The 22,128-nt window shown below is 42.7% G+C and overlaps 1 protein-coding gene across 4 annotated transcripts in view; it reads left to right on the top strand.

The window, feature by feature from the left end:
* PDZD2 (PDZ domain containing 2) overlaps nt 1-21,662 on the top strand; it is a 91,355-nt gene extending 69,693 nt beyond the window's left edge. For all 4 annotated transcript variants that reach the window (XM_061363238.1, XM_061363236.1, XM_061363235.1 and 1 more), the window contains 7 exons: nt 692-836; nt 2,468-6,044; nt 6,684-6,801; nt 9,972-10,073; nt 13,641-13,911; nt 15,866-16,000; nt 17,418-21,662. In XM_061363238.1, the coding sequence (XP_061219222.1) occupies nt 692-836; nt 2,468-6,044; nt 6,684-6,801; nt 9,972-10,073; nt 13,641-13,911; nt 15,866-16,000; nt 17,418-17,584 (4,515 nt within the window). In that variant the 3' untranslated portion in view covers nt 17,585-21,662. The remainder of the gene's footprint in view (nt 1-691; nt 837-2,467; nt 6,045-6,683; nt 6,802-9,971; nt 10,074-13,640; nt 13,912-15,865; nt 16,001-17,417) is intronic.
* Nucleotides 21,663-22,128: the final 466 nt, after the last annotated feature.

Genomic DNA, 22,128 nt, shown 5'->3' with positions numbered 1-22,128 from the left:
ATACTAATTTGGATATTTGCTTCATGCTGGATGTGGAATTGCTGACCTAAATGCCAACGTGCAGAAAAAGAAAGGAGAATACTCTGATGTACAAAGCTGGGTTTAGCATTTTTTGTCTAGTTAGTGGCTATTAGGGCAAGAGGGAATATGTGGTAGTGGATTGAGTTGGGCTATCGGAGCTGGAGATTTGGGCTCTGTTCCTGCCTTTTTCCTGTGACTTTTTTGCAGTGTTTAGAAATAAATTTAGGCTTTTACCATAAAAGCTCGGTCCATGTCCAGTTATTTAGGAGAGTTCCACTGGTCCAGTGGGAGGTTGTGACCAGGAATATAATTCATACATGAAATGCAAAAATGATAGCGTTCCAGACCTAAAGAAGCTAGGGTTAACTCAACCCAATTCATTTAAATTAAAAGGGCTGTGTCCTCCTTCCTGATACTGATCTCTCAGAGAAACCACCAGCTCTTTTGACCTTCCTGTTTGAGATTGATCATTAATTTGTCTTCTGGCAAAAGTACAGTCTACTCTTTATTTATGTGTTGGCAAACTGACAGCAGTGGTACCTGTGCTCTGCAGTGATGTGAAATAGGGAACATTGCTCGTAAGCCGTGAGTTGCTTCTCTCCAGTCCTTGCCCCTGTGGCAGTGCTTTTGTTGTGTATTTATAATTTCCTTGAATCTGTCGTTGCATCAGGGATCAATGGGCAAGATGGCTGTAGGAGATGAGATTACCACCATCAACAGTATCCCAGTCAGTAAGATGACGTACGAAGAAATCTGCATGCTTATGCAGTGTCTTCCCACGTCTGTAACCCTGGAGATCCAGAAAGTAACACCAGGTGAGAGAGTAGTGTTGGTTTTGTACTATATATTCTGCCTACCAGTGGAGAAAATTCCCTTGGATCAGCTGGATCTAATCTTCTGCTGCCCCAGCTCCCCTGACTGACTCAGAACAAAAACAGGGGGTACATTCTGTCTGCATTGGTGATCTGTCTGCCGTGGGCAGGGGCACCTCACACTAGACCAGGTTGCTCAAAGCCCTATCCAACCTGGCCTTGAACAGTGCCAGGGATCGGCCGTATTTCTTATAAAAAGTTTTCTAGGTTGAATTGAAATATTTGATACCTTCTTAGTTTCTGCTCAGGGCTTATTTATGCTGCTGCAGCAATATATGTATCCCCACAGACTGTACAACTTACATGGTGTGGAAATGAGTGTTTGAAAAAGAAAAGCATACTTTTAAAATTCAGGAAGATCATAGTATTTCAGTTCATTCCAGCTTATGATCTTCTTTGTGTACCTATTAATACCTGGGAGCCTAAAGTGTTTCCAGATGCTTCAGTTCCAGTTGTAATGAATTTCTGGCTTGGCAGAGTCCTGTTCCTGTTCCTTAGGCTGCTGTGGCTTTCGCAAACTAACAACATTGGAGTAGGGGCACATTTGCACTCCTTTATCATGCAACTTTTCTGTCCCACTGTCAGGGAAGAGGGTCTCTTCAGTGTGTGATCCAACATCCTGAAGCAAGGCAGTACTTCAAATCCTAGCCTAGCTGCTTCAAATTGCTCTTCTGAGATGATTTCCCCTTTGTGAGTTCCAGGAGGAATCTCTGCTTCTTAACACTGGTACCTAAGTTAAGATGTGTGGATAATACTGCAGGTTTGTGCAAGGATGAAAGATATCTGACACATTTCAATGAGCAGGAAAGAGTGCCTCCTCCATGCACTTTCTAGGCCTTATCTGAAAGGCAGCTTGAATTGGGATGCATGTCCCAGAAGCAGAAGGGTGTAAGCAAATGCTTAAGAGTGAAGTGCTGAAAATTGAAGAGCTTGGAGAAATGGGTGAATGTGTCAGAGTACCTCAGTGACTGGGAGCTCAGTGTGTTACCCAAGAGTGGGTTAATCATCCATTGGAAGGAAAGAGAAGTCTGTGCCAGAAATCCATGTGCTTGATGTGTGTATAACATCACCCATGCATGTCACATTAAACATCTGCAGAAGTGCCAAGAGAATCAGTCGAGTTATTTATGCACAGCTCATCACTGTGTTACTGTTCACCTTTGTTTGCTATGCCAGGGCTTTGTGTACTGTCTGCAATCTGTTGGAGACATCTTTGATCAAACAAGTAATGAGCAGTAGTACTGCTCAGCCTGGCTTACTGCAGACTGACACTTTGGTAGTTGGCTGCTTAACTGCTGAAATTTCGAAGATGAGAATTAAACAGATCGTGACTGCTCACCTTGGATGAGTGGGTTGTTTCCTTCTGTGTGCTGCTCAAATACACAAGGTTGTGATTAGTTTGAGTTGTTGTAAACATCACTACCGAAGAGGAAGAGTGCAGAGCAAAAGGCAAATATGTAGTCTGATTACGTGGGTGTCTATTTTTGTAATAAAACCTGGTGTTTTGTGTATCACTTCCTGTATCTGACAGGATTTTGCTTCTTTTTCTTTATTTGTTTTTTTTAATGATGCAGCTGTCAGCAGATTTACAAACCTCATCCTGTCTCCGGGGATAGACAGTCAAAATCAAGCCGACGTCAACAGCATCCTCGCAACTGAGGAAGAGCTGAGTGCTGGGAAGCGGGGAGCAGCAGGTTTGCAAAGCGCTGGCTGTGCGGTGGAGAGGACAACAGTGCCACCTGATGCCACGAGCAGAGACGTGCAGAGATGTACCACGGAAAGCAGCCGCCCCGAGGACTGCGTTTCCATCCCTGTCACCGATATCGATGACCTGGTCAGCCGGATGGGTGCTCCCGAGAGCAGGGCTTCACGCACCCCATCGCGAGCGGAAAGCCCCCTCCGAGGGGAGTACACGACGATGTGCTGCTGTGGGACCGACGAAGGTTGTCCGGGTTCTGAGCCACGAGCAGCCAAGGAGGAGCTGCTGGAAAAAACTGTGAATTGTGGAGCTAACGCACAAGGGGGTTTGGGGCTGGCTGTGTTGGACACCATTAACACAGGCAAACTTTTTACTGTGAATAAAAACTCATTAAATAACTATTCTAGAAATTACAGCAGCCTAAATGAGGATGAGCTACCTGCAGCAAACACTCTGGAAGGAAAGAGAAGCGAATCATTTCCAAAGTCCATGTATGGGGCTGCAGAGGATTCTCACTCAGACACAGAGTCTGTCACAGAAGCCTTTGATAGTGCTAATGAGGTGTTGCTTGGGTCCTGCACTACTGCTGCTGCTAACACCTCTGCAGTCTGTACTGTAATTGAGTCAGATGAGGAGCAGGTTGAGATTTGTTGCATGAACAGTGAGCCTCAAAATCTCACACAGAAGCAGCATCTGTCATCTGCAAGACAATCATCCTCTGTGTCCCCACTGGACCCTTACAGCAGCAAGGGTTTACAAACTGAGAGCTGCACAATGTGTGGGTCACTGGAGACAAGCATCAACAAACTAAGCTTAGAAGATCATGGTGATTCCACTCCATGTCTTTCCCAGTGTTCAGATGTATCTTCTGCATCCTTGTGTTCTCCTGCCTCAGTTTTCCTGCCAGAAAAAAACACCCTAAAGAATTCAGTCAGTATTCCTGAAGTTTACTCTTTCTGTAACAACGGTGCCTTAAGTACAGAAGAACAGATGGGTTTGGGAAACAGTAACAGACGTATGAAATGCTGTGAAACTATTGAAGAGGAAGGGTCTCTGCACTGCAAAAAGATAAGCTTCTGCTCTGCTAGGAATGTCAGTGGCTTGGAGAACAACTTGCTTGAGAAAGAAGGGTATCATGATAAGCAGAGATCCAAATCTGAAAGTGAAAGAGTGGTTGATGACTGTAATCATGCTGTTAGCTATTGCTTAGTGAAGAAAGAAGCCAGCAGTTTGTCCAACTTGTGTAAAACAGACAGCAATCATGTGAATGCATCGTCATCAAGAACGTTATCTCTCAGGTCTCCTTTTCCCACTAAATCTAAAGATCCAAAGGCTAATACAACTCATGACTTGCCAGGGAAAAATGAGAAAACTAACTCTGTGACTTCAGGAAGGACTTCAAATGGAAAAGTCCAAAGCTCAGGCACAAATCACTGCAAAGGAGCTGCAGTACCGCACAGCCCATCCTCACAGAAGAAATCCTGTCAGGAATCTAAAGGAATGGCACAAAAAAGTATAATGGACACTCTTTTAAATAATCAGAAAGCCAAAGCAGGACCAAAGCTAAAAGGGTTCACCATCAAAGGCAAAGCAAAAGCAAATTCAGATTCTTTTGGCATTAGTCCTACCAAAGTCAGTGGGGTCAGTGGGGCTGATCAGAAAAGGGCTTCTGTTTCTCCACAGCTGTCCCCCAAACTCACGGGGAAGAAAACACCATTGTCCCGTAGTTCACCTACAAACCCAGATCCTGGCAAGAGCATTTCAGCAGCCTCAAGGGCTCTGAAGTCAGAGCTAGAAAATAAACCATCTTTGGTCATTTCTGAGGACTCACTTCTGCCTCTCCTGAATGGCACTGGCAGCCCGAAAGCAAGCGGTGAAATGAAATGTGTCTCTGGGGAGCTACCAGACCTGCAGCAGGCATGGGGAAATCTAAAAGAAAAACAAGTTTCCATGCAGCCTGCCGTGTGTCAGGGTAAGGGTGCTAAGGTGGATGATTTCAGAGCCAGAGACAGTCAGTCCAAAGTCACTTCATCTCGTCAGGGGATACCAAAAGTTGAGTATATGAAAGGGAGGACTGAGAACCTTGGAACAGGCCTGAATGCAATCAAGAGCATCTATAGTGCAGATGACCTTAGGCAATTAGATCTGCAAAATGTAGGACCATCTGCTTCGTTCAGGTCTCCCTCAGTTCAGCAGGAACAGCTGGAAGGACAGGAGATCCAGCGGACTTTCATTGAGGTGAAGCTTTCCTCCTCAACATCATCCTCTTCCTCCTCTTCCTCTGCCTCTTCCTCACCAGCATCATTTTTACAGCTGCCGTTGCTGGAGAAAACAGAAGAGGTGAACACAGAAGTGCCTCGTCTGGCTGAGGAAATGGGGACCATGCAGTATTTCTCAAAAGCAGACACTGCCAGAGACAGAAGTCTCTATGGCTTGTCAAAGCCTGTGACAAGGACTTACTCGATGCCAGCCCAGTTGTCAGGTCACTTGAGGGAGGAATGCCATGTTGCAGAGGTTAACCCTGTACAAGGCCCCCAGAGCCATGCTGCAAATGAGAAATACCCCCAGGCAACAACAGGGATGTTAAAGACAGCCCATCTGAACCTTCCAAATGGCCAGAAGGAGCAGGTATATATCCCCAAGAGCACCCAGAGGGTCCATGACACATCACCCTCAGCCAGTGACATTAGCTGCCCCACTATCGATAAGCTGAGGAGCTTCAGGAGGAATTACTACTACTATGAGCTGAACTGGCCGCATGAACCTATCTCATCCTTCTCCGTCAAACAGAGGATCAAATCCTTTGAAAACCTGGCAAATGTCGACAGGCCCATCGTGAAGGCCATCGATGTACACTCAGCTGTGAGGTCTCCTCTCGCCAGGAGGTCTTGTGGTGGGATGGTACCCACAGCCAGCCCTGCCGAGACACCACGGGCTTTGCGGCGCAGCTTGAGCTCCTACGGCGGCAGCCCAAGCCCTGCCAACGCCATGGCCAAGGCCCCCTCCAGCTCAGAGCCCATGCGTGTGGCAGAGAGCAGTGGGGTGGAAGGAAGGCCCCAGAGGAGCGAGGATGGTGGCACTGGGGCAGACACAGCCTCCACCTCACAGGCACGCCGCAGCCGGGGCCTGGGGCGCCCACCGCTGTCCCGCTCCAGGCTGCGGGAGCTGAGGGCCCTCAGCATGCCCGACCTGGACAAGCTGTGTGAAGACTTCTCCGGGCCGTCACAGCCTGCTTGCTTCAAGACGGAGCTGGAGATCACCCCCCGCAGAGCCCTTGGCGTGCCTGCCCTGGGTGACACAGCCCCGCCAGCCCGTGGTGGTCCCAGGATGGGAACGGGTGCCAGCAGCCCTCAGGACAGTGGCTCGGGGACCCCGGGTTCTGCATCGGATGATGACATGCCCCAGTGCAGCTCTCCGGATGGGGAGTGCTCTGAAAACAGCTGGTCCATCAGGTTGGTGTTGGCTTTGCTCAGGCTGTTTCGCTTTCAATTCAGCCTCTCCTGAAGTGAAACTTCCCCACTCCCTGTCCCAAAGCACATTTCAGCTCTGGCCACAGCCTCTATTCCCCTCTCAATCTGGGGTGAGTTCTTCATGTTCCTGATCACCAGGAGCTGCCATGCTGCTCTCTGGTGGTGGCTGTGCTCCTGCACTTCATCCTCGTATGGCTGGGCACCTTGACTGTGTCCCTTTAGCTGGGTTTGGTCAGGTTTTGGCCACATCAAGGCACAGCAGCAGCTGTGGAGGGGAGGCCACGCAGTGCTGGTTGCCAGCACACAGTGACAGAAAAGGTTGTTGTCCTGCCAAAACCAATCTTCAGATAGAGCTCTCTCCTTGTTTTTCTTAGTATATGTTGCTAAAACTATTGGGGAAGAAGAGGAACTGAAGAGGGACCAGTTTTCAGAGTTATTAAATTGTGTTCTCTGTCCCTTCCTATCCTACCAGCATACACTAGTTCTTGTCTGTTTTCAAGATTTCTGCTTATTAATGAGCTGACCTTTTACCCTAATGTGACCTACACTGTATACCTGAAACATACCTTCACATGGTCTAGAAATATAAAGCTGTCTTTTATATTTTCCTGTTCATTTTAGCTTGGATCAGCTGCTTGTCTCAACCCTGGACCAGCAAAAACTGCAGTCTGTTTTGTCAGTTGTAGTACCGAAATGTGATGTTGCTGCTATGCTCCAAGTCGTCAAAGCACAAGTAAAGGTAAAAAAACTCCAGAAGATAAAACTAGATTGTTGACAGCATTTTAAAGGGTTTTCTTAATGGCAAATAAAATCTCTTCCAACCAGTTTCAGACCTCCTTTAGTAGTCCTGTGGGTGGTTACAGTTGATGCTAGTTTTACTAATGCTAGTTTTTGAATACCTGCTATAAACTGATAATAGATGTGAATAGTTTGTGTAAGAAAGGGTATTGTTATCCAGTGCAAAAGCACTTTTGAGCCACAGTAAATAGACCTGTTTTAAATGGAGAAGTATGCCTCCATTCGAAGTCATCATTACAGCTGAGGACTACTGGGTTTGCCAATAATTGCACATCAGAATTTAGCTTTCTACTAAACATTTGGGTCAGTCTCGCTTTCGCTGCATTGCAAGGGAAGCAGTGTTCCTCTCTATGCCTAGAAGCACTCATCTTTGCTAGAAGCCGCAATGATGGAAATTGAGTGTATTTTGTGTAATGCTGAACTGGTAGCTTGCAACACCAGAAAGTGATTGCTGGAGTGTTTGTAAGAAACTCCTACGACCTTTTTGTTCTGTGGCAAATGGTCATTGCATTAAAATAACCTGCTTAACTATCTAGGTGTCTAAAGAAGGTCTCCAAAGTGAAATGGTTGCCAGGACATTACTTCCCCGTTTGCAGTGTTTGTGGAATACATCCACATCCCTTTAAAATCAGAAGAGAAGTTGATAAAATAACAACAGCACAGGAGGGGAAACTGCCATCTGGTCAGCATAACTGCTGGCTGAGCTACATTTAAAGCGTTCCTGAGTCTTATTCACAAAGGTTGCTGTTTCAAATGTGGAACAGGTTGGGGGTGAACAGGACCTCCCCATAATACACAGTTTTACCTCCTTCCATGGAGAGTGTAGCCAAAGCTTGCAGGTCCCAACATCTTGGTGAGCCCACAGGGTTTGGTAGGTTTACTGATAAAATTAGGATGGTATTGTATTTCTGGCCAAAGGTAATTAAGCATTCTATAAATTATTTTGCTTGGGGTGTTGGAGAGATTATTTGTTTATGCCACTTTTCAAAGCTAGAGAGCACAAATGTTTATAAAGCTGAACACTTTTTGGAATGCACTCCTTGTCTGCATAGTTTCTCATCCATGTTTAATCCCGGTATGGCATGTAAACTGGAAAAGTTCATGTTAGTCAAATGCTGTACAATGGGACAGTTCTTCATAGTTATGCAGTTGCTGAAGAATGAGATAGACTGCCTGATTGAGACTGAGAGCTTCCCTAGAAAGAATGTGTCATCATCTTTTGCTCTGAACAAGGCTGAATTTGCTGCTAGCATTTAGTAAGTGCTGCTACTAAAAATAAATAATAAAATGGGAATATACAGGCATTTTATTGTTTAAATCTCTATGACCAATGATCTTTGGCTAACAGGCTAAATAAAGATAGTCACTGGAGGCCTTGTATGTTTACTGTGTGGCCAAGTAGAGCAATAGGCATCAGTAGCCAGGTCTTTGTGCCCCACATTACACATTAGCTGGGGACAGCAGTGACAACTGGGGAGGGAGGAAATGCATGATCTCAACAATGGGAAGACAGGATTCAGGCTGTATTGCTGACTGGCCCAGGACATGTAGACCTCACACAGCTCTCTGGTGTCTGAGCCTCTGTTATTTGTTTTCTTTACCAGTGTAAGCAGAGTAAGTTGTGGTAGCACGGGTTAGAAAGAACTTGACCTTTTGAACAAAAAGGGTTACTAAAATACTTAATGATCAAAGATACATGTGTGTTTTCCTTACCCTCACTGCATTTTGAAAGTGGCTAGCCTAGTATTTTAACTGATTTTGTTATTTCTAGCCTAACATAAAGTTATTCTCACTTGAGTGCCATTGAGAAGGGGCTTAATAGCTACAAAAGTCTGTGGGCTAAGAAGTTCAGCCCTGAGTGCTCTTCTCTCCTCAAGCACTCATGGATCAGTGATGTGGAGCTGGTGTCATCAGTTTCTGAAACTGGCTCTATGAATTGTAAGGATGCCTCTAATGCAGAAAACCTTCCAGGGCCGCTGTTCGACAGTGCACAGCGAGACCAAGTATTTTACTGTTTTTCCACAATCTGTGGTTCCCTATGCTATTTGAAACAAATAAAAGGCAAACACCGAGTTAAAATATTGAGTTTAGTGAACTAAATGTGTCATTTCATGCTAAAAAGATTATAGGTTAGTTTCTAGTGACGTCCCATTAATTTTACCGTTAGCAGTTTCTGGAAATGACTGATGTTGGATGGGAAAAGCTGAGACCCCTGCTTTCTACTCTCCACTTCTCATGCTCTGCCCCACTGACATTTAATAGCCCCTTGCTACACCAAATGCCTGCTTATAGTCCCCCTTACACAATAAATTTGTGGTTTCTGTAATAGTGTCTGGTTTTGTCCTAATAACTGTTCGAAAGACAGCACCAGGCTTGCTGGATGGGACTACTTCTTTCTTGTAGCAAATTCTGTATTTTGGCAGCAGGCCATCCCTTCGAAGAAATCGGCTTAACACCTATGTTCTGGTCTGGAGCCAAGTTCAGCCCTGCACCAGTCCCTTTCCTGTGCTAGGTGCTCCTGTTACATCAGCACTGCTTAGTCCTCTTTGGATCATTAACAGGCTCATAACTTTCATCTTCCAAGTGAAACAGTTTTTCCTGCTGTCCCATCTAACCTTCTCCAGCTTCAATTTGTAGTCACTGACCCTGTCCAACACTGCTGAGAAGAAGGTAATGCAATTGCCCTGCATTACATCTTTGTAGCTGCCTTTCAAGGGGAAGGAGAAATCAATAGCGAAAGTGTTAGTAATTCACTGGAAAGTACAGTGCTTGGTCCAGAAAATGGATGGGGACTATTCAGTTTTGACTGCAAAATGTCAAGTTGGTTACAGCCTGTGAAAATTAGGCTGCTCAAAGTTTAATGCCCTTCCACCATCTTAATTTTGACTTTGCTTTCCAGCCTTGAACTGACTGAAGAAACCTTTGCTGTCACCTGAGGAGTTCTGTATGGCTGCTACTCATCTGTAGAGAGCAGAAATGCATTCAGTATCTCAGTTTCAGTTCCTTGAATTGGGTACTGAGAATTTGTCATTTGTGCAGGACCTTAGTCTTGACCTTTGATTTTTGTTTTCTTCTCCTTTCCCATCCTCTCCACTTCCATTTTTCTGCTAGAGCAAAGAAGACACATACTTCGTAGTCTTGCACAAAGAAGAAGGAGCTGGCCTGGGATTTAGTGTTGCTGGAGGAACAGATCTGGAGCAGAAATCGGTCACGGTAAGTGATGGCTACAAGTCATTTTTTTTAGAAAGCTCACTTTAAAGCAGGCTGGTGATTAGATCAAGTGCCCGTTTATCAAGACTCGTTGCAAGTCATTCACAGTCATAAAACAGTGTCAGAGGTGGCAGTATACCATCTGCTACTGTGTCTGGGAAGTGTAATTTTTATTGTTGGAGATAGATGCCAATTGTGTCTTCAGTCTTTAAAAGCCTGCTACTGAATGGGATTAGCTAGATCTGAATCTTCATTCCCAGCCCTTGAAGGTAAACTCCACAGCAAAGTTTTTGGAGGATTTTGCAAATCCTGTTTCAGACTTCAGTAAACGTTCTGGATTTCACATCACAAATATGTTCTGGTGTTATTAAGACCTGTGGGTGGTCAGTAAATGATGGAGTTGGGTCTTTTTTTTAAGCATATACTTATGTATATTATCTATAAATACAAAATATTATGTATTTTATGTATAAGCATATAATGTACAGCATTCTGAAGCAAAGGTATTCTGTGGTGCCATTAAGTGATGTTGGTGTGTAAAAAGTACTTTTTGTACTGTTCAAAACCAGATCAGTGAGATGGAAAAATAGAAGAAAACCAGTGTCACGTATGACAATTTCTTTACAATGTCTTTACAGACAATTTAGATTCTATGCTGGAAGAGAGAGATTCATTACGTTCTGAGATTAGAAGGAGGGTATGTCCTCAGGTCTTTGGGGCCTGCAGCAACCCTTGAAAGAATCTTTTGGGTTTTGGTCTTAGAGAAGACCAATGGTGAGACACTGGAACAGGTTGTCCAGAGAATTTGTGGATGCTTCATCCCTGGAAGTATTCAAGGCCAGGTTGGATGGGGCTTTCAGCAACCTGGTCTAGTGGAAGGTATCCCTTCCACTAGGGAAACAAGGTTGAAACTAGATGAGCTTTAAGGTCCCTTCTAACCTAAACCACTCATATGATTCTATGGTATGATTCTATGAAGCGTATTTTACATTAAGCAGTGGTTGAGTTAGAATGTGGTCACAGTCTAGTCTCTTGTAGCAGAGGTTGTTTTCCCTGTCTCTGGGCCAGCAACTTGCAGTGGCAGCTGCCACCAGGAGGAAGGCTCAACAGTGTCCCACCTCAGAGACTGGAAAACTAACTAAAATTAGGATCTTGATCTCTCTCAGGCTGAGTAGCTAATGAAATCTTTCTCCTGAATGCCATTAGCCATGAGACCAAAACGATGTCAGCTCCTCCTCTTTCTAGATCCTCTTTTTTCACAGTGTGTGAAGCATGCTTCTTGGGTAGGGAACCATTTTGATGTCCTTGACCTACTGGGATTCTGGCTCCCCCCCTGGATTTAGGGTTGCCACTGGCTGCTGAGCTGCTTAGGTGGGCTGTTCTGCCCACACTTGGGTGCAGAAATAGAAATGCCTAGTGAGCTTCAAGGTACTGAGGAGTTGAGCATCTGAGGGAAAGCAGCAGGACACAACCCCTGTTGTATTCATTTACCTCCTCCATTTGGGTGTCAGTATATGTTATTGAAGCTGTTATTACAGCGCTGAATCTCTGCTTAGGCTGTCTGGAGATTTACATCCTTGGATCCGTAGGGTTGTGGCAGGTGCCCATCTCAGCATGGCCCTGCAACAAGAGGGAACAGGAGCCAAAAGGCATCTGATTCCTCACTGTTAATCTGGGTATTAGGATAAATTGCTAGAGAAAATGCCATGCAGAATTGTGTCCACAGATTTGCTGCCTCAAACCACATTCTGGCTGCTAAAATTACAGTGCCTTACAGGCAAGTTCTTTAAATACAGGGGTTTGAGTCTTTCAGGCAGTTCCTTTCCGTAAGTGGCACACATTTAAGTCTCAGCTGCACTTGCTGGATTTTACTTGAAGTTGAATCTGCTCTCTTTTGTGAAGTTTTTTTTTTTTTCTCTAGAAAAAATGCATTTCAATCCACTGAATCATCCCTTTGCATCTATTTGCATGGCATTTATCAGCCGAATTGAGATGTTCAGCTATATACTTGTACAGCTGCAGTCAGAGCCTTTCAGTGCACAGATGCTATGCACCACTTAGAAGTGTGCATTTGAAAACAGCACAGGATACATGTCCTAGTCAGTGTGAATTTGGGGCGTGGGTGTTGCACACTGCAACTCTTGTTCTTTGTGTTGCTGTAGCACAGCTATGGGTTTGACCTGTTACTTGAAGTATGGTAACTGAAGACTCTAAAGAGTTCAGTGATGGTGTAAGTGATTTGTGATGTTACAGGTTTGTGACGTATCCTGGTTTTGTCTGGAGATAGAGTCAATTTTCTTCCTAGAATCACAGAATCAACCAGGTTTGAAAAGACCTTTAAGATCACCAAGTCCAACCATTATCCCAGTAGTGCCAAGTCCACCACTGAACCATGTCACTAAGGGCCTCATCTACATAGTCTGTGAACACTTCCACGGATGGTGACTCCACCACATCCCTGGGCAGCCTGTTACAATGCCTGAGCACCCTCTCTGTGAAGAAATTCTTCCTAATATCCAATCTTGGTGCAACTTGAGACTAATACTTCTTGTCCTATTACTTGTTACTTGGGAAAAGAGACCATCCACCTCCCCTGTCCATTCTCCTTTCAGGTAGTTGTAGAGGGTGACAAGGTGCCCCCTCAGCTTTCTCTTCTTCAGACTAAACACCACCAGTTCCCTTGGCCATTCCCCACAAGACTTGTGCTCCAAGTAAAAGTAAAGTAGCTGGGTAGAGGGTAAAGTTGCTGGTACAGTGCTGTGTTTTGTATTCAGGGTGACAATAATCTTGGTAACACACCAATGTTTAGTCGTTGCCAAGTAGTGTTTATGCTAAGTCAGAAACTTTCCAGCTTCTCCTGCCCTATCGGTGAGAAGGTTGGAGCAACACAAGAAGTTGAGAGGGAACATAGCCAGGACAGCTGACCAAAACTGTCCAAGGGATATTCCATACAATATAAAGTCGTGCTCAGTATATAAACCGGGGGCAGTTTGCTGGGAAGGGGCCGATTGTTGCTCATGGATGGGGAGGGAGCCCATCAGTGCTTGGTGAGCAATTTTACTATGCATCACTTGCGGTTTTATTGATGAATTTTATTTCTCTTTTTGTTATCTCCCTTTTCATTGCAATTATTATTACTAATATTAGTATTATATTGTACTTGTAGTTCTTAAGCTGTTCTTACCTCAATCCATGCATTTTACTTCTGATTCTCCTTCCTATCCCACCATGGTTGGGAGGAGTGAGCAAGCAGCTGTGTGATGCTTTGTTGCCAGCTGGGGTTAAACCATGACAATTCTCTAAGTGGTTTTGGTTGTCTTTGGGTTAGAAATAACCATGCAATAATAGCATCTTTTCCTTTGCTTCCTCCCCCATCCTGAAATGCAGTTTTTGTCCAGTCACTTAGGCTTTAGTATTTGAGGGTGTTTGTTGGAACAAATGTGTGCTTGATATCTGGGCAGTGGGCACTGGTTGCAAACTTGGGTATGGTTTCCGTGTTGCCCTTGGCCACTAGAGCAGTCTGTGTGGTCATGACGTTAAAGCATCCTAAAGTTAAAATCTTTCTTGTAGGTCCACAGAGTGTTTTCAAAGGGAGTGGCATCTCAAGAAGGGACTATTCATCGAGGAGATCTTGTTGTGTCAATCAATGGCAAGTCTCTTGAGAACTCAGTCCATGGGGATGTCCTGACTACTCTTCATCAGGCGAGACTGTACAGATATGCGGTCATTGTCATCCAGAAGGAAAAAGACAAAGCAAACAATCCCTCCAGACTTGAGATATCAGCTACTGGCAGAAAATGTGTGGGGTCTGGAAAGGATGTTTCCATGGAAATGGGAACAGGTATGATCTTTGTCCAAGAACAGTTGGAAGGATTCCCTTGCAGAGCAGACTGAAGGGAAAAAAGTCCATGTGTTTTAGATTAAAAGCATCTGTGCCTTATGTGATTGAAGGAAGCAAATGAAATTACCTTTAAATTTTAGGCTGCAAAGTCTCTTTGGAGCCTTAAATGCAGTTTGGGTTGGGTTTTTTAAATATCATAACTAGGGAGAAACTTAGAAGGGCATTTAGGGCCTAATCCAATTTCTACTAAAATTAGTGATTCCACATGTTATTCCAGTCAAGGATAAACTCCTTTTAAGTAATAACAGTAGTCAGTGCAAGAAAGCAAACAACCAAAAAAAAAACCACAACAAAACCAAACAAAAATAAGCAAACAAAAAACCCCAACAACTTCAAGGAATATCTCGAACCCTGCAGTTTGTTATACATAGAGACTAAACTTGCTCTTTGTAATAGCAGATTTCATACTGTTTCTACTAAAAACATAGAAAAAATTATTTGCTATTACAGTAAGTGGAGCTAAACCAAATTGACGTCAGCCATCACGTAGGAAACTGGGGGTAAATGCTTTAAGTGAAAATGTATCAGTGGAATAGTAAGTTCCTATTTGGGAATAAGACAGCATTCCAGTGTGAAGGCTGCACATAGGGTGTTACAAACAGATCTCTCAAATTGTTTGTGGAATTAAGACACAACTTGGTACCTGTATCCTTCAGCCCTGCTCTGCTGCAGTATCCCAGGGAGGGAGTGGGTAGTTGCTACAGCTTATGCTGAGAGGCTTGTTGATGTGGCTTCCCCTGCCTTCCAGGGCAATACTAGGCACTCTGCTCAGACCACGCCAAAACCCAGGATATAGAGCTGCCACTCACCCAGCTTTAACTTGTTGTACATAATCACTACTATTTGTTTCTTTAGCAGTTTTTCTTGACTTAGGCTTTCACTGCATTTTATAACACAGCTTTATAATACAGCTTAAAAGAAATACGAAGCAGTCTGTAAACGAATGGATCAGACTTTCTGGAATTGCTCCCATGGATATAATATATGTAATTAATTCAGAATTACATTCTACCCGAAACTCCCTGCTTCTTCACGTTGACAGATGCAGACTATCTGCTGGAAGCAGGCACTAGGGGGCAACGTTATCGCATAAACTACATGTTACCGGGTTATTAACAGCTTGTTTCCATCCTGTGAGGCAAAGGACATCTTCAGATGTTTTAGGTAACATTTAAAGTTGTATGCGATAATGGTAGCAGTTATTTGTGATAATGCAGACTGCATAATTTTTGCATGCACACAGGGCAAAGAGGGTCTTGTTTTCCAAAATTATAGATCTGTTTCCCCATAAGCAAAATAATATTTTGTCAGCTACAGCAATATTGTATTCTAAAAGTATCTGCTGTGTAAGGATGCACCCTGCAGGTATTTATGGTTATTTTCATAGATATGAGACCAGAAGCAATTCTTCACACTGGTGAGCGATTACAGATGTTTCTTAGAGAGGATTGAACGTGTTTGTTTAATGTAATATTTCATGTATTACTGTTATTTAAAAAGATGTGGTTCATTGAATAAATAATAGGAACAAAATAAGGGAAAAGAAATGCTCTCCACTCACTGTTTTTGTACTTCTTTCAGTTATTTTTTGATATTTAGAGTCCTTGCTAAATTTGCTAAACTTTAATTTGGGGGGGAGGGAAGGGAAAGCTGTGGCAGGTTTTTGTTGAACATACGAAATAAAAATATATCTGTGCATTTTGTACTGTCTCCCCTTCACAGCTGCAGTAATACACATTCACTTCTGAGAAACTGGGTGGCAGCATGTTCTAATCTGAATATGAGCTGAACTCTGACTTGCTTTGTGACTGCAGCAAAAACAAGCCCAACCAAACACAACTTGCAATTTACTGTTAACTGCGTAACATTATGTTATGTGTATATTCTGTCACAGATCCAAACCTGGATATGAATGATGTCATCTGCGTTGAATTACTGAAAACCTCTGCTGGCTTGGGATTCAGTCTTGATGGTGGAAAAGCTTCCATTGCTGGAGATAGGCCCTTGCTTGTGAAAAGAATATTTAAAGGTACTACAAGCATGCAGTGAATATTATCCCAGTTTTCCTTTAGTGCATTGTACAGACATTTTAATTCTTGGGATCATTATTTTTCTTGAAACAAGAATCGTTTTTGTGGCCCTCATTTCTTACCACTTACTAGCCAAAGTGGTCATTTAAAGAAATACTCCTGGGATTGCATCTGCTAGTAAATGTTTGTGGAGCAATCTGATATACTAAATATGATGTGGTTCCTTCCTGGGCTTGCCCACTATTCTTAGACATTAAATTACAGCAGTAATATCATATATAACAGTTTGAGAAGTTCATGCTTTGCCAGTTCTGTTTTCTAAGAAAACCACAGTGCAGATAGTGTGGTTCTGGAGCACCATCCTTCATTATACCCAATTATCATACCTTTTTTCTTTTTTTTTTTTTTTTTTTTTTTTTTTTCTTTCTGTTAGATATCAGTGTTAGCTTTCACTAAGAATATGTGATGTTGGTATTCAAAAACTGCCACTCTTGGATGCTTTGTCTGTCGGCGGGTAAATAAACTTACATGAACTGCACATAGAAAGGGAACTGACTGATCCCAGGACTATGCTGTCATTTTAATACTTCTTAGTCTGTGATTCACTTCAGTGAAAAATACAGCACTTTCTAAAGGAAGCTGAAACTCTCAAAGAGCTGCAGGTGCACAGCATTTTTGCAGGATTACTTTTCTGTGGTTTATTCTCTCATCAAGGAAGAGAAAAATCACACTGTTATTTTCTGAATTGCTCTGAATCATTTTTTGCATGTGTGTTTGGTTTCCCCTCTTTAGAAAATTATTCTAAGGGTAAAGGGTATGTTTAATTTTTGAGCTTATGAATTTATATCCTTAGATACAGTCCTTTTTCCCTCCCTGTGGTGGCTGGCGTTAAATTACCTTTATAGAAAACATAATTTCATCACCAGTCAAGGGTGTGCCCCTCTGTAGGACCTGTTTCTGTGTCTGGTGTGTTTGGCCTAAGTTTGGTGTATTTAATTTGTTCATTGCTGTTACCTGGGTTTTACAATCTACTGCATTATTTGCTTATTAAAATTCAATTAGAGAAAAAACCTCCAAGCCATATACAACCTCTGTGTTTGTTTAATCAACCGTGTTTTCATGCAACTACACAGATAATGTACAGCATATTTCATGCACTCATGCTGCTTCCTTCAAAAATGGATGTTTTTCTGAGAACAACAATTTATCTTGGTTAAAATAATGTTTTCTGTGAGGTGCAGCATGGGATAGGTTGTTGGAGCTGAGCATAAGTGATTTGTACTGAAATTGCCACTGATGGGAAAAACGGTTTATTTGCTGTTCATCGCAGTGCAAAACAACATTTTTGTGGGTTTACCTGTGTGTGTGTGTTGGGTGTGTTTTCTTACACTGACTTTTTTCCTCTTTTGCTCCTAGGTGGTGCTGCGGAGCAGTCTGGAAACATAGAAAGTGGAGACGAAATTCTTGCTGTTAGTGGAAAATCATTGCTTGGTCTCATGCATTACGATGCCTGGAACATTATTAAATCTGTGCCAGAGGGCCCTGTTCAGTTACTAATCAGAAAACACAGAACTTCAGTATGATAGAATCACTACATCTGATCACACTTGCTAAGACAAAACATTTAAACCTGGCTAGAAGCTGTCATTTTTTCTAAAGCCACACAGAAGTGTCTTAATGCTCTACAGAGAGGTGCTAAGAGCCTTGGAGAACCACTGAGCAAGCATGTGATGAGCATCATAAAATCTCACCTAATTATCGAGGATGAAGGAAGCCAAATAGTAGAGACATTTTTGTATTATGTGGCAGTTTTAATGGAACTTCAAGACCTCTCCTGGGTTTGTTTTAAAGTATTTTAATCACAATAAATAACACTGTGCCTGTCCCTGATATTTTAGTATCTGCAGAGCGTTGGGAGTATAACTTGTTGGTTGCCATCCTGTTGACAAGGATGAGTATTTAGCCTGTACTATATTGCATAGCTGTAATAAGATTTCAGGATACTTACCTAGGGTTTGGTCCTTTTTTTGTTGCAATAAGAGAATGTCTGGAACAATCTCACTTTATTCTTCTAAGTGCAGTTTTGCTAAGAGTGCATGACAAAAGAATAATTTTGCACAACTTTTATGCCTAAAACATGAGCATTTTATTGCAAAGCTGAAAAATCCTTTTAAAACTGATCAACTAACTCAGCATCCACCACAACTGAATCTGCTCTTAGATGCAACTTGTATCTGAAAGCACTTGGCATTAATGCAGGAGCAAGAAAATCATGTCCAAATAATAGGTGATTGTCCACAAAGGGGTAGACTGAGATGTTAGTTGTGATTAAAATGAGAGCGACAAAAATTGGGGCCTGAATTGTCAAATTTAGGCTTTTAATGTTAGGCACTTTTAAAATACATATATTTTTCAGAGAGAGAATTTCAAATGCAGAGCACTTGTACATCCCACAGACTTCAGCTACAGCTAAATACATCACAAAGCCAGGCTGCTTTTCTTTTGGCAGCAAGAGAATTAAGGCTGTCTGACTTGAAAGACTCAGACTGGAGAATGGCAGTCTAGTAACAGGGATTATAACAGATTAAATCTGAACTGGCTGTATTTGTGGCTTTTAATCACTCTTTTTTGTTTTTTCCTGTCCAATACCTATTTTTGCTTGTGTGAAACTGAGTAAGGAAGTTTGTGGAGCATACAAGTGCACCCACCTGCATCAGGAACAGGCTGATGCCTGAGGCTTCTGGGTGATGAAACTGAAAACTGTTTGTGTAGATGGGAGAAACCGTGATGGTTAGATACAGCAAAACTGAAAGGGTTGCAGTGCTGTGGATGCTTACTTTGGATTTTCTCACCTCTACTAGACAGCAGAGGTATCAGTAGCAAGCCATGCTACTGTTACTTACAGTCTTGCTGTGTTGGGAGGAAAGTGTATGGTGCAAGAGATTAGACGCTGTTATTTCTCTTTCTACATCTGGGATAGCTAAACAACATAAAAGAAATGCAGGAGGAAATGGGCCAGTGTCCTTATCAGCTGAGAGCAAGTTGTTTGTTCCAGAGTGCTCAGGTTGGTTGTCGTGGTAGGCTGGAGACTGCCTGCAGCCAACATGCCCAGCATGAAGAGCTTTCAGCCTGAAACCAGTCCAAATCTGACATGCTGCCTACATCTATAGTAAGCCAAGACACTATGTAGCTGTTGCAAAAAGGTCTGGGCTTGTTGCTTGGCCCTACCCCAAGACCATACTATAGATCAATTTATTTACATTCATTCCACAGTGAGTACTTGGAGCATATGCTCCCAGGTTACTGGAGCTCTCACTTTGGTTCATTTCTGTGACAGCTTCATTAGCCTGCAAGTCATGATGTGCAAAGGAAAAAATTCAGTTCTGTGAGGCAACCAGATGAGCAAAAAAGCTGTGCAGTGTTTGCCTAAAAATGAGCAGATTAAATTCTTTTTCAGTGACATATTAGCGTGAATCCAGGAAGAGATGCCACTTTTGGTTACAGGAAAGGGAATACTGTACATAGTAGTACTGCTTTGCCTGCAGGATTTCTGTTAAAACTAATTCAGGTTAAGTGCTGTGAAATGACTCTGAAGTTGGGTCCCCGGTGACCCCAAAACTCAGACACTCTGTCAGGACTGGTCCTTGCCTCTGGTCACCTTTGTGGTGGGAGAAGCTTCAGGAGGATGCAGCACTTGGGGTCAGAAGATCACACTGAGGTTGCAGGCCTGCGCTGAGATAAAAAGGTTACCCCTGAATATTTGCTGAAAACAGGGAGAAGACATTTGGCAATGACAGTTAAATGTTGAGGCCTTGTTCAGGAGTGACCAAAATCTGACAGTAATAGCGTGTATAATAGATACATAAAATGCATGTGGACTTTAATGCAGCGTAGTGAGTACATACCTGTATACGTATAATACGTACAAGTGCAGTACTGACTTTTTGCTATTTTAATGTGGTAAATCACAATTGTGTTTTAGGAAATGGCTTTTTTTTTTTTCCTTTTTTTTTTTTTTCAGTCCACTGTTTAAAATTTTGGAGGTTCCAACATAGGGAGGTGTATGTCTCCCTCACTCATAAACTGGTGTAGCTCAAAGGTAAAGTCTTCATTTTGTAAATTACGCTCAATTTGAGGTGTCCTAGGATGATACGTGGTGAGTATTTTCAGACGCTTATTTGCAGGTACTGTTCATTGTGAGTGATTTAGAAGGCTTTCATTTTCCAGTAATCAAGTACTGTTCAGTATTTTATTTTACATGCACGTAGATATGTGTTGGCTGAGTAACAGCAAGGAAAAGCGGGGATTTTTTGTGTGTGACTCAGTAGTGGCTATAATTTAAAAGATAGGTTTAATATTTTAAGTCTGATAGTTACTATGGGGTAGAATGATACACTACTAACATTAGAACAAGAAAAAGAATAGTATTTAACCCTGTTTCTGTTCCTGAAAATACTTTGTGTGTGTGTGTAAAAGAACCAAAAACATCTCTACAGATGCTAGCAGTGTTGATACAATTACAGTAGCATTTCCTGATGTCTTTGTGGGGGTAACCTTCCCCATCAGGCCCCAGGAATTGTGCAATATGGGTGTCTGGTTAGACCAAACAGATGTAGTGAACCTTCAGTTATGCACCTGGCAAAGTCAATGTTATTTTTCCGAGAGCCTGGTTGTGCTAAGATGACAGAGGGCGTTGCATTAGTTCATCAGTATTCAGTAGGTTCATGAGCATTTTTGGCCCTGGTGTTTGTATATCAGTCCCCACGGTGATGCTTTTCCATGCCAAAAAAGTTGGCCAAGCTCTAGGAGAGTGTAGACTCTACAGAGATTGCAGCTGCATCTTGGAAGACCAAAAGAATCAGGATGAAGTTATGTACTTGGTTCAACTCTACCAGGGACCTGAAGGCATTCAGATAAGGTGAATTTGCTCTTAGACGGAGGAGGTCTGGTGGATGCCTTTGTCATTCCCAGGCCTGGAGCAGCTCAGAGTGCGCATCCTGGGTATGAGAGTGGGCTCCGGTGTGATACTGCCATTGCATATTCTGCAGCCTTTCGTACCTGGAAGTTCTATCTGGGTTCTGTGGGAACCACATCTGAATTAAAAACTGTGAGATTAGGCCTGAATTAGGGAGAGAACAACATCTGAGTACTTTCTTGCTAAAAAAAATGAGTTCAGATAAGTATTAAGAAGCCTGTTGAGTGATTTGTATTTTCCAATGACCTTCGCTTAAAATTAACTCTAGTTAATTTTGATAGTTCTGCAGTGGTTCTTGTAAAAATCTGACTGAACTGCGTGCAGATGGGGATATTTACCTGCTTCTATGTTTAGGGTATGTAAATGTACAAGTGGAAATATTGATGAGCAGTAGATTAGATCATGTGAGAAATGGGGATCCCACTGTACTTGGTTTTTGTGTGTTAGGCTGATACACTTATTGTATGATACTGTATATTTACACTTTTATTTATATAAATAAAACTTCTTAATGAAAACTGTTTAATATGCCTTGTATATTATAAAAAAGTGAGTGCAATAACATGAAATAGATTGTACATTTTTCAATTTGCTGTCTCTGTTATGTAAATCTGTATCTCCATAAACTGTTTTGTTTGGGTTTTTTAGTGATTTTGAAAATAAATGGTATCCTTAGTACTCCTCTAGATATTTATTTCTCTTATGCCAAAGTCTGTCTGCTGCACAGCTGGAACTGGCATGGCAGGAACAAGGTTGTCGGGGAGAGTGCAGTGAAAGGGTGTTAATGCTATCCAGATGTGCATCTAAGCTAGAATCTAAGAACTGTCATTCAGTGTTAAGAGGATAAAAGCATTTAAGAAGTGTTAGAATATGTGTTACAACACCTGCTTTGCTATCTTGGAAGCTGTGCTTTGTTTTTTCCTGCCCCTGTGCTAGGAAAATGCAGAGGGCAAAGGTGAAATGCAGAGTTTTCATCAAGAGCAGCAGTCTCTGGAGCACATTGTATATCATTTTATCTATATACCTCCTGCCCAGCCCCTGGGCTACAAGGTATCTGGTTGTATGTGTAGGGAATAAGTACATACAACTAGTCCTAGCCTGGTATTTGTTCTTGTCTTCCACCTGCCCCAGTGATAACACCAAGCCAGTGGA

This window comes from Neopsephotus bourkii, unplaced genomic scaffold, assembly GCF_033783945.1.
Source record: "Neopsephotus bourkii isolate Nb327-2 ecotype Australia unplaced genomic scaffold, CSIRO-AGI_Nbou_v1 NB_1148, whole genome shotgun sequence".
Lineage (NCBI taxonomy): Eukaryota > Metazoa > Chordata > Aves > Psittaciformes > Psittacidae > Neopsephotus > Neopsephotus bourkii.
Note: the sequence above shows the minus strand (reverse complement) of the source record. Positions and strands in the feature narration are given on the sequence as shown.